At 38.7% G+C, this 14,420-nt stretch overlaps 1 protein-coding gene across 3 annotated transcripts in view; it reads right to left on the bottom strand.

Annotated features, from left to right (window-relative positions):
• Positions 1 to 1,080: 1,080 nt before the first annotated feature.
• The window catches only part of CHODL (chondrolectin), a 37,709-nt gene continuing 24,369 nt past the window's right edge, over positions 1,081 to 14,420 (bottom strand). The window contains exons 2-8 of one of the 3 annotated variants that reach the window (XM_042456273.1): positions 13,080 to 13,392; positions 8,840 to 8,997; positions 5,946 to 5,993; positions 5,461 to 5,547; positions 4,811 to 4,913; positions 3,454 to 3,532; positions 1,687 to 1,768 (exon numbers count right to left, since the gene is read on the bottom strand). In XM_042456273.1, coding sequence (XP_042312207.1) covers positions 1,766 to 1,768; positions 3,454 to 3,532; positions 4,811 to 4,913; positions 5,461 to 5,547; positions 5,946 to 5,993; positions 8,840 to 8,997; positions 13,080 to 13,392 — 791 coding nt within the window. In that variant the 3' untranslated portion in view covers positions 1,687 to 1,765. Of the gene's footprint in view, positions 1,769 to 3,453; positions 3,533 to 4,810; positions 4,914 to 5,460; positions 5,548 to 5,945; positions 5,994 to 8,839; positions 8,998 to 13,079; positions 13,393 to 14,420 lie in introns of all 3 variants that reach the window. The other 2 variants (XM_042456272.1, XM_042456275.1) reach the window with 2 other exon arrangements.

The raw sequence follows: 14,420 nt of genomic DNA, 5'->3' as shown, positions 1-14,420 counted from the left end.
GTCTAGATTAGCCATGAGTTTAGAATTTTTATTTCCAAGTGTATTTGGCTCTTTTTTAAAAAATAAAAATAAAACATATTTCTTTTGGTCAAACCCCATAGACTGAGCTTCTGTTTCATTTCAAATTCAACACTGTTCTGTGGAGGCCATTGCTACTTGGGAGAGGTGGGGGAGAGAGCAGAGCGTGTTGGGAAATAAATCATGTATGTCCATGTAGAAGATATACCCCAAGTTACTGGAAATATCAAACTTAATGTTGCTGAAGTGTGATGCTGTGTCAGGCAAGATGGACATAACCATCCATTCCTGAAGTTCACACAAACAAAACCCCAACATATTTTACTCTCTACCATACTCCAGCGATATACCCAGAACCCAGTACTGGAATCTACTAGAACCACTCAGACTGCATAAAAAAACTCTTAACTTTTTCTTCTCAGCACATATATCTTCCACCATCTGCTTTGAACTACTGTACTCTTCGTGCAGCAAATTTGTGTTCAAAATTTCATACGGTTCAATGACACACCAACTTTCAAATTCTCCCTTCAAATACAGGAAAAAGAGAAAAATGGAAGCACTAGAACAAGGAATCTAGGGCCAGACATCTTTAATGTAATTATGCCAGTGCAGCTTAAGAATTTAGGTGAAAGTCACAGTAGCCAGGAGTGAAGAAGGACTTTGGAGAAATAAACTGCTATTATGTATGCCTTTCCTTGTCACTATTGTGGATTCCTGGGAGAGAGAGAAAAATCAAATGCCAATATAGTCCAATCCCTTTGTGCCAATGCTTGTTGCTTTCATACTAAACCATGTGCATTCCTGCCTCCGCTGTGATAGCAGAACACAGAATAAGCCAAGTAGTTGGTTTTTTAATACACTCAACATAGTATTTAAAATCTAGGGGGGGGGTATGTATCTCTAACTTGACTTCATTGTTTTTGTTTCTCTCTAGTTTGTTTTCAAATGAAGTTTATATTAATTAATTTGCCATAGAAAGAATGATTTGTGCTGTCTTTGAATAAGCATATCATTAGGGCACTCAAATACACTCAAAGGGCACTCATTAGAGTGCATCAATTGGTCTTCCTGTATCTTTGGATTCTGTTGTCGCTGTTAAACAGCAGAACATTGTCAAATATCTTTGTCAATGTTGATCCAAGTTAGAATAACAGTAAAGTAAGTTTTCAAGGCAAATAAATAATCCTCTATAGTCAACATTTTATAAAAATTTTATGCAAAGATAAATTATTTTGTTACACTGTATATTTATATTAACTGAATTTACAGTACATACATTAATGAGAAATGGTACAATGCAAGAGGAAATTAAGGGGGAAATAAATTTTAAACTAGAAATGATTGATCTAGAACTGACACATAATAGTAGACATAACACCATATATATTCCAAATGCTCTATCCATCTCATTACTACCTGTAGCAGAGTCATTTTCCTTAGCAAAATAAATGCATTTTCCTCTTTCAGAGTGCCATGTCTTGCTACTGATATATAAAAAAAACACCACTGCATATAAAAATGATCTGAGCAATTGCCTCAAGGGGGAGCTTCCAGTTCATCTTGCTGATCCATTGCAATTTCAAGCCATTCCAAGCTAATATCTGACATGACATTAAAAGAGATCCTGAATGGAAAGTGTCATTCCTGCTTTTTATCAGTCATTTATACCTCCATGCTACTGTCTTTCCTTGGGTACTTAGAAATCCATAGCGTAGACTGATCCGGACTGGTTTTTGTTCTTCCTTTACTGAAAAATTAAAAAGATAACAGTATGTTATCTTACTAAACATATATTGCTTTCATACATTCAGTTAAGGATCCACAAGAGATGGAGAAAGATACATCAACAACAACTGTAAAGCTATTCAAGATTTTTGTACACACACACACACACACACACACACAGATACAGTTTGGTTGCTTCGTTTGGTCTTCCAAAAACAGTACATATAGTGACTGAAATTGGACATCAGACTTAACATGATGTGTTTCTGGAATGGAAACACACCAGGTGAGTGTGCAAAGATTTATATTCCATATAAATATATATTAAAGTCTGTGCCTACTGCCTGCTATCAGTAGTACAGACTCAGTAAACTATGGAACTAAAGAAGTTAGTTTTTTAATGAGCCCTGGACTTTCATCCTTTGAACTAGATTACTAATATGTAAGAGTATGGTTAAAAAAATTAACTACTGTTAATAATACTGGAGGTAGAAAAACTCTGAGTACTAACTCCAGACATCATATTCATCTTATTTCCTTATAATGATCTGCACTGAACCACTAGTGTGTGTAATGTAATGTGTATATATTCTAGAATAGATGAAAATGTAGTTGAGGGAACTGGGTGCTTTGCTGGTTTTAGTGTTTACAGGCAAACTTTATTTATGTAGCTGCTATGCTGCTTAGGAAATCATTAGCTTTCACTGACTTAAGTCCTCATTACTTAAAATATAGTTAGCTTACCTGAAGTGATATCCATTAATTTAATCATATATAACCTGATCCAAAACATATTAGAATTCATGTAAAGATCCCTAATGATAACTGGCATTACTTCTGCATCAGATACAGTAAGTCACTACACTTACTTTTAAACAGAGAATGACTTTGCTTCCTCATTAACACTATTATACCTGAAAATCAACTGTACAGTGTAAACACATTTCTCAGCTAAGGGGGTTGCATTGGTGATGTTGGAGATAATTTCCAATGATTTTATTCAAAGGCATCATATGGCATTTAAACACCCAGCATTATATGGTCACACTGCTGTGTGGGTTCTTTCCACACAACTGCAATTCATCCAATTTGCATTGGGTGAAGTGGTAACAAATGAATGGAAATCAAATTATGGTGACCACACTTGGCTGAGCTATTCTGTGAGTCATAATCCAAAATTGTAACTTTTTCAGGTTCTGCAGTTGTATGATGAATACCAGCAGAATTGACTCCAAGGAATGTGCCAAACCTTTAAGACAATGATTCCCCAACTCTGGCCTTCCAAGTTTTTGGACTTTTGGTTCCCAGAATCCCAGACTACTGGACAAGATTGCTAAGGCTTCTGGGAACTGAAGTCCAAGACATCTGGAAGGCTAAAGCTTGGGAATCACTGCTTCAAGTGTTGCAACAGTACCATGAGATGAATCCAAGGAATAGTTATCCCCACTCCAGTGCTGTGGCTTTCAGAGAATGCCATCTCAACAAATGCATCAAGAGTATGTGCTGTATAAAACCATGTTAAGTATACAATTTGAACTAAATATCTTCAACTTATATACACTGTCATAAATTCATGCCCTTCAAACTGAAAGAAACCAATTGATAATTAGACACAGAGAACTGTGGAAAATGTTGGGTAGCCTGAGGGAGTTGTCAGGAACTGCAGCTCTACCTTCAAAATACAATCTTAGAAACTGAGAAATATACCAAGTTAGAATCTAAATGTTCAGCAAGGCATTCAGATGATAATGGAGATGAGTCATTGAAGCAGTTTCTCCTTGCTTCCCTAGAAGAAAGGAAAGGGAGAACCGCTAAGCATGAATCATCTGGTTTCAACTTGCCATAAAGCACAGGAGAAATGCTTTGTTTGGTTGTTGCTACTGTGATGTGCTGACAAGGACATGTTGGCTATCAGAACTACCACTGGATATTTTATGTGCTACAGGAGTAAGAACAGTATTGAGGAGGACTAATTTCTTGGAGCAGAACTAAATGCAATGTTTGACACAACAACTGCTCAGCAACTACTTCTTCCTCTCTTTGTAACTTTTTCTTAGATACCAGTGACTTGATCATGCTTCCCTGTGCTTTGTTGTTGTTGTGTTCCTTCATGTCATTTCCATCTTATGGCAAACTTAAAGAGAACTTATTGTGGGGTTTTCTTGGCAAGATTCTTCGGGGGGGGGGGGGTTGCTAGCATTATGGACCATTAGTGCCTGGGTCAAGAAAATGGAAAATGAAACATACAAGTAGAGCTTGGAAAAGATGGGCATGCTAGCTTGGCATATACTGGTAGTTGTAGTTCAAAAACTTAACTTTTCCAAGTTCTCCTTAAATAATAAATATTATGGGGTAAGATGATGGGAAGAGGACCTCAACATGGAATTATGTTGATTCTATCCTCATGGTGCTTCTTTTAATGCTTGGATGACAATTGCTACTGTAATCATCCCTGCATACTGTACAACAGGAGCAATGGCCATAATATTCCTGATAGGGAATCAAGATATCCAGCTCTAAGAAACAGCTTGTATTAGTGCTGCTTAGGATAGTTAAAATAACCCAAACAAACTTTTCAAGTCTGGAAAATTGCATTCATCTTGATTAAGCAGCTTTTTGAAAGAAAAGCTGTATGCAAAAGCAGGTGGGAAAAGACAATATACATATTTTTCTATTGTAGAGTCTTCAACTTCTTCTTAATGTCTTTTGTTTTGGTATTAAGTTGGAGTGCTATTTTTCTAAAAGTGTTAATACAGATTACTAAGACCTTCTTGCCAGCACAAGTACAACATTTATGTACTTACGATGAGAGGACTGCTACCCCCAAAATGTGCTAAGATTGTTGATCATGAACTCCAGATTATGTCTCACTGTGTGGGGGTATTATTAAATATGCTTGTCTGCTATATATAGCACAATGTTAAATGCTGGCCTTCAAATGTGTATGGGCCTTGCATAGCATATTGAATGGCTATGGATATGAGTAATTTGCTAATGGAAGTGGAAGGTCCTATTCATCATCATAAGATCCAAGATTCCATACCTGCCCAGGTATAATATTTACCTTCTGTGTAGCATCTGAAAACAGCAAGTCCCAAAAGCCACCAGTATCAACAACAGCAGTGGTATAGTTGGTATAACAACATAAATTAGATTGGGAATTAAACCTACAAGAGAAAGAATTTCATTAATATCTTTTCTTTGAAAGTGTCAGAGTTCTACTTCCATCCCTAGCTCATTAAAACATTATACACAAACTCTCTTCAGTTGCACTCATTAAACACAACCTAATGCTCTTGGGATCTCTTGAACCAATAGCTCACACATGATCAAACTGGCTCCCTTCCATGAAACAAGATGCACTTTAATTTAAGAATTATGATCAATTCTCCCAGGCCAACTTAAACCAAATTGGTTTTTGAAGAAGTACTTATCTAACTGTAGTTCACATACTGTGTGTGGTTCTAGAGTACAGAAATGTGAAAAACTATTTTGTGGGAGACAATGCTCGCCATATGTTTCATGCGGCATTTTCCCTTAAAGAGCCAAGTGCAGCTATTTTCTGACAGTACCGTGGCATTTTATTGCATAGCTTAGTTTCATTTTAGTTTCTGGGAACACAGCCACTTTATTCACACTAAAAGTAAATGGTGATTGAATGTCTACATGGTCCATGGTTTAAGCTTCAATATTAAAGTCACATGCATCAATTACCACCAGTTTCAGTAACAACCACAGGAAAATGGTCTTCTGGCTTGCTTGAATCATGAGGCTTCCCTGTCGGCACAGTTGCCTGGACTTCTGAAAAAGCAATTACATATTTTAACAAACTGTAATCTATTATCTGAGTTGCAACATCTGCTCACATTATTCCACTGCTTAAAATACAACAAAGTTTCTGCAGCTAAAGAGGTTATTTTTTAACTAAATAAATGTGATGATAAATTTGTCTAAAAGATTTTTACTGAAATGTTAGGATTCCATCTGGAATAAGAGTTGCAAATGACAAATGAGAACATTTTGAAACATATCCACACACTTATTAAAAATATAACTAGTAAATATTATTCTCTATCAGAGCCATTGTTCAAATGCTCCATTGCTAGTCTGCTTTTCTAATCCATAGGATGGTTTTAATTTTGGATGATTAATAAGGTTACATTGCTTTATCATTGCAACTGAGGCAAAAAGTTTGTTACCGTAATGTGAATCCGCTCTGTCTCCTAATTCTTTTTCGAAGATATCATCTGTTAAAGCAATAAAAGAAAAATGGGAAGGAAAAGATTATTTATTTTGTCTATATTTTGTCTATCTAATTTGAACTCCTATCCTACCACAAATCTAGGAGAAAAGCTTGGAAAGTTACTTTGAAAATGCAGTTCATTTCCTCTTTTTTGTTATACAGTGGTGCCTCGGGTTACGAAATTAATTCGTTCCGCCATTCCCTTCGTAACGCGAAAATTTCGTAACCCGAAATAGCTTTCCGTTAGCGCTGGAAGCCTATAGCATTTGAATTTCGCGCCGAAATGAATTTCGTAACCCGAAAAATATTTCGTAACCCGAAACAGTTTTTGCCAATCCAACTTTTTTGTATCCCGGAAATTTCGTAACCCGCGCATTTCGTATCCCGAGGTACCACTGTATTTTTATTAACAAAATCATGTTATTTTTATATTCCTTTTCCTTTTTCCCTTTTGCAGTCTTTTCAAATCTAAGAGATTTACTGCTGTCCTTGAATCCCAAAATTACAAACATTCCCTAATGTTTCTTTAGAAATGTTAACACCATCTGCCACTCTTTATCAAAATTTTCTAGTGTTCTGTCTTTGATTAACTAGCTCAAATCGTCCATCTCTATTGGATCATGTAAATTTACCAACCATTTCACCTAGGTTGGTATACTCTCCTCTTTCCATTTACAAACATACATAATTCCTGCTATTGTAACTATAAAGCACAGAAGTTTACAAAATTCTTTTTGGTAAATGCCTAACAAATAAAATCATGGTTTCATTTACATATATATTTGCAAAATGTTCATTTGTAAAATGCTCCTTATCATATTGCGTTATCTGACTCCAGTACTTGGAAATGGAATTCATTTCCATTAGTCATTGCAGTACTAGCAAGCAAGCCATTATTGTTACCCATTACAATGGTGAAAAACACCAGTCTTTATTACACTGTTTGCCTCTTCCCTATTACATACTGTTAATTTGGAAGGAAAAGAAAACTGGAGAATCAATATAATAAAATGTTTTCCCCAATATGATCTATTCTACTTTGAAACTAAAGAATCATCCTGGTTCCCAAACTGCTTCTGCTATATGGATTAAAGTTCTACTAATTTATTTGAAAGCACAGTTTTAGGTACAAGAATCCAGTATGGTGTAGTATTAGACTAGGACACTGATAGATCAGGGTTTCAATCCTCACTTGGCCATAGAAACCTGCCACGTGACGACAATGAGCAAGTCACATACTCTCAACCTCAGGGGAAGGCAAATACATACCCATTCTGAACAAATTCTGCAAAGGAAACTCCACAATAGCTTTGCCTTAGGGTCACCATAAGTGAGAAATGAATTGAATGCATACAACAACAACAGCAGCAGCAGCAGCAAACAAGAAGATAAGTTTAATTTAAATGTGGCATGCATGAGCAGGACTTTCATTTATTATTGTTAAGACTTTTCCAAATACATTAAAAATTACATCTACTACAACTGTAAAAAGAAAAGAACATAAAAGGAAACAACTCAAGAGAGGGGGAAAGGGAATAAAAATATCAGTTATACATAACAAAACAAAATATGGCTTCCCACTTTCTCCTCAGCAGTTATAGACATACTAACATAGGCCCGGTACAGGTGGGCCAAAAGCTCAAAACCGCACGCTCCCAAACCCTAGTATGTATAGGCGCCACCACCATGACTGTGCAGCCCCACCAACACAGGGTGCACATACATGATGCAAGTGATGCACAGCGTCCATATGTCGCTGTGCTTGCATTATTGATGCACCAATGTGCTAATGGCGCACTGATGGCAGCGCCCGCACACCCCTGAAAACAACCCACTTTTAGGGGGTTATTTTTGGAGCAGAGGGAGCCTGCGTGGTTTGGTTGCTGTGGGTTCCCTCTGGAGTAAAAAAGGACATCTCCAGACTATTTTTTTGGGGACAGTCTGTTGAGCCCCATAGTTACACCTCCCCTTCCATATGACTGTGTCTTCTTCTTTTCTTCCACTACTCAGTAACAAACTCTCAGCCCCCAAAAACCCTGTGATATGGCAACCAATGGGTAGGCCTTTCTAACTATAAAGGATTTAAGCAGTTTAACAAGATTCCCTGGGAAGTGCCAGTGAGAGCTAAGGAATGCTAGTAATTTGGCTACAACTTATAGAATCTCCAAGCCAGCATGGCTAGTAGCCATACTGGCCTGGGGATTTTGGGAACTCATATATCCCATATCGGTATTAAAGGGAGAAAGGGGAGACAAATTACTGCAATGATGGAGGCAGAAGGATCCATAATTGTCTGCTGCATCAATAAGCTATGTTTGTCTTCTTGCTTAAAAACCTCACCAACTACACCTGCAGCAAGTACAAACTGGTTCCTCTCTTAGAAGAGAAGGTCAGTGAACTACAGCTATGTGTTGAGCCCCTTCAATGCATCAGAGAACATGAGGACTTCCTGAAGAGCACATGGAGAATTCATCTTACAAAACCAACAACTGGTTTGTAAAATAGGTCTTTGCAGCCTGAAACAGAATGGAGTGGGGGTAACATTTAAATGGCAAATTACACACAAGGCCCACGGCTTCTCACGGTGCTCTTTTCCATGTGGGGACCAATATTTGTTTTTAGCAGGGGGGAATCAGTGGGGTGGGATGTGTTCCATAGATATGCAGGGCTAATTAAAAATGGCCCTCAACTGCTCTGTGGTCTTCCATCCTCATTTAAAGGCAAGCAAGTACTTATGTGGAGATTTCCTTTTGGTTTTGATTTCAGAGTTGTGAGAATTTTTAATTGATAATAATTATTCAAATTTATTTGCTACACCACATAATGAATTCTAGTTTTAACATTTCCTACCTGAATTGTACTTGCAGATAAAATTGTGCTTCATGTTGCATCTGTCATCATTCCATTGGTAAAGATAAGGTCCTCCCAAGCCTGGATTTGCCGTTGGTTGATGATACATCACAACACAGGCTTCACTTCCACAGGAAGGTTCATCTGTATACCAATTTCTTGTACAATATAACAAAAATGACATCAGATAACTGAACTGTTAAATGTGAATCTTTTTTGTACTGCTATGTCATAGAACTACTCCACTCCATGGCATTAGGATCATGGCTCAAGCATTTAACAAAATCCAGAGTATCAAAAATGTTAATGCTAAGATGAGACAAAGAATATCTAATGACTTAAGAATGCCACAATTCCATTCTGTAGGCATTACAAAATCTATACAAAAGAATGCAATGTAAAGATTAATCTTCCATGCCTTCCTTGGCTATTCCTGCTGTAACTGTACAATAAAGACAATACCCTGCAGGCCAAGATGGGCACCACAATTCAAAAAAGATGTTGAGAAACTGGAGCATGTCCAAAGGAGGGCAACTAAAATGGTGAAGGGTCTGGAAACCATGCCCTATGAGGAACAACTTAGGGAGCTGGGGATGTTTAGCCTGGAGAAGAGAAAGTTAAGAGGTGATATGATAGCCCTGTTTAAATATTTGAAGGGATGTCATATTGAGGAGGGAGCAAGCTTGTTTTCTGCTGCTCCAGAAAACAGGACCCGGAACAATGGATGCAAGTTCCAGGAAAAGAGATTCGACCTCAACATTAGGTGGAACTTCCTGACAGTAGGGGCTGTTTGACAGTGGAACACACTCCCTTGGAGTGTGGTGGAGTCTCCTTCCTTGGAGGTCTTTAAGCAGAGGCTGGATGGCCATCTGTTGAGGATGCTTTGATTGTGATTTCCTGCATGGCAGGGGGTTGGACTGGATGGCCCTTGTGGTCTCTTCCAACTCTATGATTCTAAAAGGGTGCCTGAATTCACTGTGGGAAGAAAGACTATCAGTTCAGATCACTCTACTAGAACCATCAGGCACAATCCTGAAATAAAAGAATAAATAAAAGAAATGTTAAGATGTCTGTGGGGAAGCAGAAGAAGCTAAATGTACAAAAGTGTCTTATTCTTTCTAATTCTGATTAGGGGAAAAGGCAAAGTCCAATAAAGTTATATTGCAATGACAATGTACTTGGTGTACTTGGGTAACACACTTGAGAAGTACTGTCCATTATTTGGATAGGCTTTGCAAGTGTGTAACCTAGATCCAGCCTGATCATCAGAGTCATTCAGGGACCTCAGCACAGTACCATTTACCAGCTTTGACCAGTTCACCAGCTATAGCTATTTTTGAACAGATATTCTCTAACCACAATGAGTCTTGATATGGCAACTTCCCTGCTGATTTACTGTATTGTATTAAACCAGTGATCACCAGATTTTGGTCCTCAAGGTGCTTTGGATTTCAACTCCCAGACCCCTAGCCAGGTTTGTCAACATCAGGAATTCTGGGAGCTGAAGTTCAAAATATCTGGAGGACCAAAGTTTGGGAATCACTATGTTATACAATGGGCTGCCCTTGAAAACTATTTAAGCAGTACTGCATTCAGCTATCATCATTTTAAATGGCACAGCTGGGTTTATCTAAATCACTGTGCTTGTTACTTCTTTATTTGTTGTACATCTCATGATGAACATCTAACTAACTCAACTTCACAGATTGGACACCCAAACAGTGGCTAGCCACTATATGCTTGGGTGTAGAGTTTGAGACCGCCCATGAATAGAAGCCAGAGGTTTTACAAGAGGGCTGGGCCTCATGTGTCCAACCTTGCCAACAGGGGGCAGACCTAAGCTATTTAAGCTGTCTTGCCCCCTCATCAGCCTCTTTTGAAAGATTGCATCCTGCCCTCCCTCCCTCAAGACACTATGGACCTGTTCGGTCGCTTCAGGGCTAGGTAGGAATTATCTCCCCTTTTCCCAGGGTTTTTGGTCTACCTCATACTGTTTCTAGGGACGGGCGATTGGCTTGGGGCAGGATGTTAAATAGGTTTCCCTTGGCCTTAATGGGGGTGTGGGAAAGATCAGTGTGCACCTAGGCACCCCACTGAGGTGAAAGGTCTGGATCAGGGTAGCCTTTACATGTCAAGGGCCATGGGGGCTGCTCATGAAACAGCCTTTGGGAAAGATATTGGGGTTTTACAAACTCTTACAAACTCGAGGGGGTTTGGGAGAGTGTGCCTCATATCTACATTCCTATGATTGGCTGAGGATACAATGTGAGGATTTGGTTGCCCTCAGAGTCTGGTATTTTCGCCCTATGGGAAGGCTGAAGAGGTAGTCTAGGTAAAGACACCTGGCTTCAGCTGAAACTGCATCAGGATTTCACACTCAGTTGAAGTCGCGAGAGTTACAGCTATCAGTTTAGGTTTCTCTCACCCTCTACTGCCAAGATTCTGGTCTATGCTCTAGTGGTATCACGACTTGATTTCTGTAACCTCCTTCTGGCAGAGCTCCCTTTTTCTGATCTCCGTCCTTTAATTTCTGTCCAGCATTCAGCTGCACACATTATTACATCCGCCCACCACTCCAATCATATCTCTCCTTTTATTATCATCCCTTCACTGGCTCCCCCTCCCCCTTTGTATTCAGTATAAGCTCCTGTTGTTGACTTTTAAAGCCCTGCATGGGCTGGCCCCTCCTTATTTATCAGTCCTTCTTTTTCCTCACCTTCCCACTCGGGCCCTCCGTTCTGGTAGTCAAGGTCTGCTGTCTCAGCCTAGGATTTTCACTGCCCCATCCCGGATTCGTCCCTTTTCACTTGCTGCCCATCACTCCTGGAATCTCCTTCCCCCACGAACATGGGTCATTACATCTTTAACCAGTTTCAAAACTGAGTTGAAGACTATCCTGTTCAGAGAAGCATTCCCAGGCATTGCGTGACTATTATTTGTTGTCTGACATTTTAAATTTGTTGCCTGTTTTACTTTATTGAACCCTTTCCTGTATTGTTATGTAGTATTTATATGTATTATGCTATTATGTCTTAGATCAGGGGTAGGCAACCTGCGGCCCGCGGGCCGGATGTGGCCCGGCAAGGCCTTGGGACCGGCCCCAGCCCGGTCCTGCCGCCGATTGCCGCCGGGGCCTTTGGGGGGCAATTGTCTATAGAAGCCTCAGAAACATGCATTTATATTAACATTTTTAAAAAAACAGCAATTTTTTTTGCGTGTCCTCCATTTTTTTTTAAAAAAAAGTGTCTTCCATTTGAAAATTTTGTCCTACATTTGTCCTGGTTTATTTATATATTTAATTTTTAAAAAAATTATTTAATTATTTATTTTTTGGCTTCGACCCCCCCAGTTGTCTGAGGGACAGCAACCCGGCCCCCGGCTCAAAAAGATTGCCTACCCCTGTCTTAGATTGTATGTCATGGGCAGGTTTACTTTATCCATTTTATTGTTTGTATGTACAACGCTGTGCAAATATATAAATAAAACATCATCATCATCATCATCATCATCATCAAGGTTTAAGGTCTAATACAGGCCCATTATTTACATCCAATTTACGCGTCTGGTCTCTTCATTGCATAGTGGGGGCTCAAATACTAGATAAGACAGATGGAAAAAGAAAAAAAGTGCAGGCTGTTGTGGCAACTAAACAAAGACAAGGGGGTTATGGAAGAAAAAGGAAAAGATTAGGTAGGAGGAAACCATCAGAGAAGAGAGATGCAGTCTGATACTTTCACTCTTACTCACTACATTCAAATTATCATATAGTTGTGGGATAAGGGATTTTGAGTTCCCTAACAGTATGAGCTCTAGGCTGTTGACTAATCTACTTAATAGTAATTTTGCCTGTTGGCTCCATGGCAGTGGGATTGTGGTCCACCCTGGACTTTAGTCTGAACTGAAGAGGAGGTATCCAAAGTGCTGAACCTATTTGGGGGCTAGAACTCAGCATTTAGACTTTCAAAATCTGATCTAAACTCAAGAGTTAGATCACAGAGAGCCAGCAGAGTTCAGTGGTTTCTGCACTGACTACACTTATGGAAACCAGGGTTCTAATCCCCACCCAGCCATGGAAACCCACTTCGGCAAATTACACTCTCAGCCTCAGAGGAAAACAAAGTCAAAAATTCCACAATACATTCTCCTTAGGGAGGTAGAAATTACTTCAGGGCACACAACAATAACAAAGGATGACTGCCCTATTCACATGGGAAACATAACCAACTTCACCTATATTTACCTGAAGAGTGAACTGCTTCCATCTGTCCATTTATAAAGGTCAGGGCAGGCACTTGATGTAGTTTGACCTTCACCACTTCTCCATAGCCCTATCCAGAAGTCCCCATCAGAAATCCCAGGGCCTGATTTTGTGAGGTTCTGCAACATACTTTCTATCAGTTTCTGTTCTGCTTCACTTTCAAGGCTCAGGAGCACTCCACCTTCCATTTCACAGCCTTGGCGAGCCTCCTGGAAACCCACACGTCTGGACAAGTCTTGAAAATAGGCTATCATGTAGCAAGGATGTGTTGAATCACCATAGCATATCTTTTGACCTTAAAAAGTGAATAAAAAAGCATGTGTCAATATACACAGTGCACCTGCGTCATACACGGGTGCGCTATACGTGGCTTTCAGCTCAAGCTGAAAGCCACACGACAAAGAGAAAATGGTGTGCGTGCACCGCGCTGCACCACACCATGTGCACAAGCTCCATTAATTTCAATAGGACTCAAGCACATTTGGAACTTGACTTACGCAGCGGGGTCTGAAATGGATCCCTGCATAAGGCAAGCCAGAAAATTCAATAGTGACATAATCTTCTGCAGAAATGTTGGTGATACCAAAATCTAAAAGTAATTTTAACTGGTTACATATTATCATTCCCTTGACCAAAATGGTCAGAGTAATCTAGCAATGAAAGATGAAATCAGATTGTTATTCAAAGGTAAAAGTGTTATAGTAATAAAGGACTTCCGTTGCCCTCAAATAGAGTGGATAAATGCATGTTTTGATCACAACAAAGAAATAGAATTACTCTCTTTTATTATATTTAAGGTCTTTTAAAAAAGTTTTTTAAAGGTATTCATCTTAGCTAATTATTTTTATTATTCACTTTATGAATTGTTCATCTACTGACTGATTTTCATTAATTGCTTTTATTTGTTTGGCTATTATTTTATATTGTTTAAGTTGCTACATTTTTCAAATTCTTATCCATTTATTTGTGTCTGTTTTTTAACAGGAAGGTGGGACATAAACCCATTTATTAATTAAATGTACATTCAAACATTGATTTAGAATTATATTCAAACACTCTCTTATGTCTATGGCTCCTACTCCCTCAACCACACAACATTGCAGCTACAATCCAGAAATTTATCAGCAGTCTTTGACAATAGATACTGTCTCTGACATTAGACAGACTTTGACACTTTGACACTATGAGCCTCCAGCAGAGGTATGGCACAATACCTTTTCTTTATAAATAACAAAATTCTTATTTAATTAACATATATGTATGATTGTGTGTGCAATATTATAATAATGTATACAATAAATATCTATAATATACATGCCATAA

This window comes from Sceloporus undulatus, chromosome 3 (assembly GCF_019175285.1).
Source record: "Sceloporus undulatus isolate JIND9_A2432 ecotype Alabama chromosome 3, SceUnd_v1.1, whole genome shotgun sequence".
NCBI lineage: Eukaryota > Metazoa > Chordata > Lepidosauria > Squamata > Phrynosomatidae > Sceloporus > Sceloporus undulatus.
The sequence above is the reverse complement of the archived record's forward strand: the minus strand, read 5'-3'. Positions and strand labels throughout refer to the sequence as shown.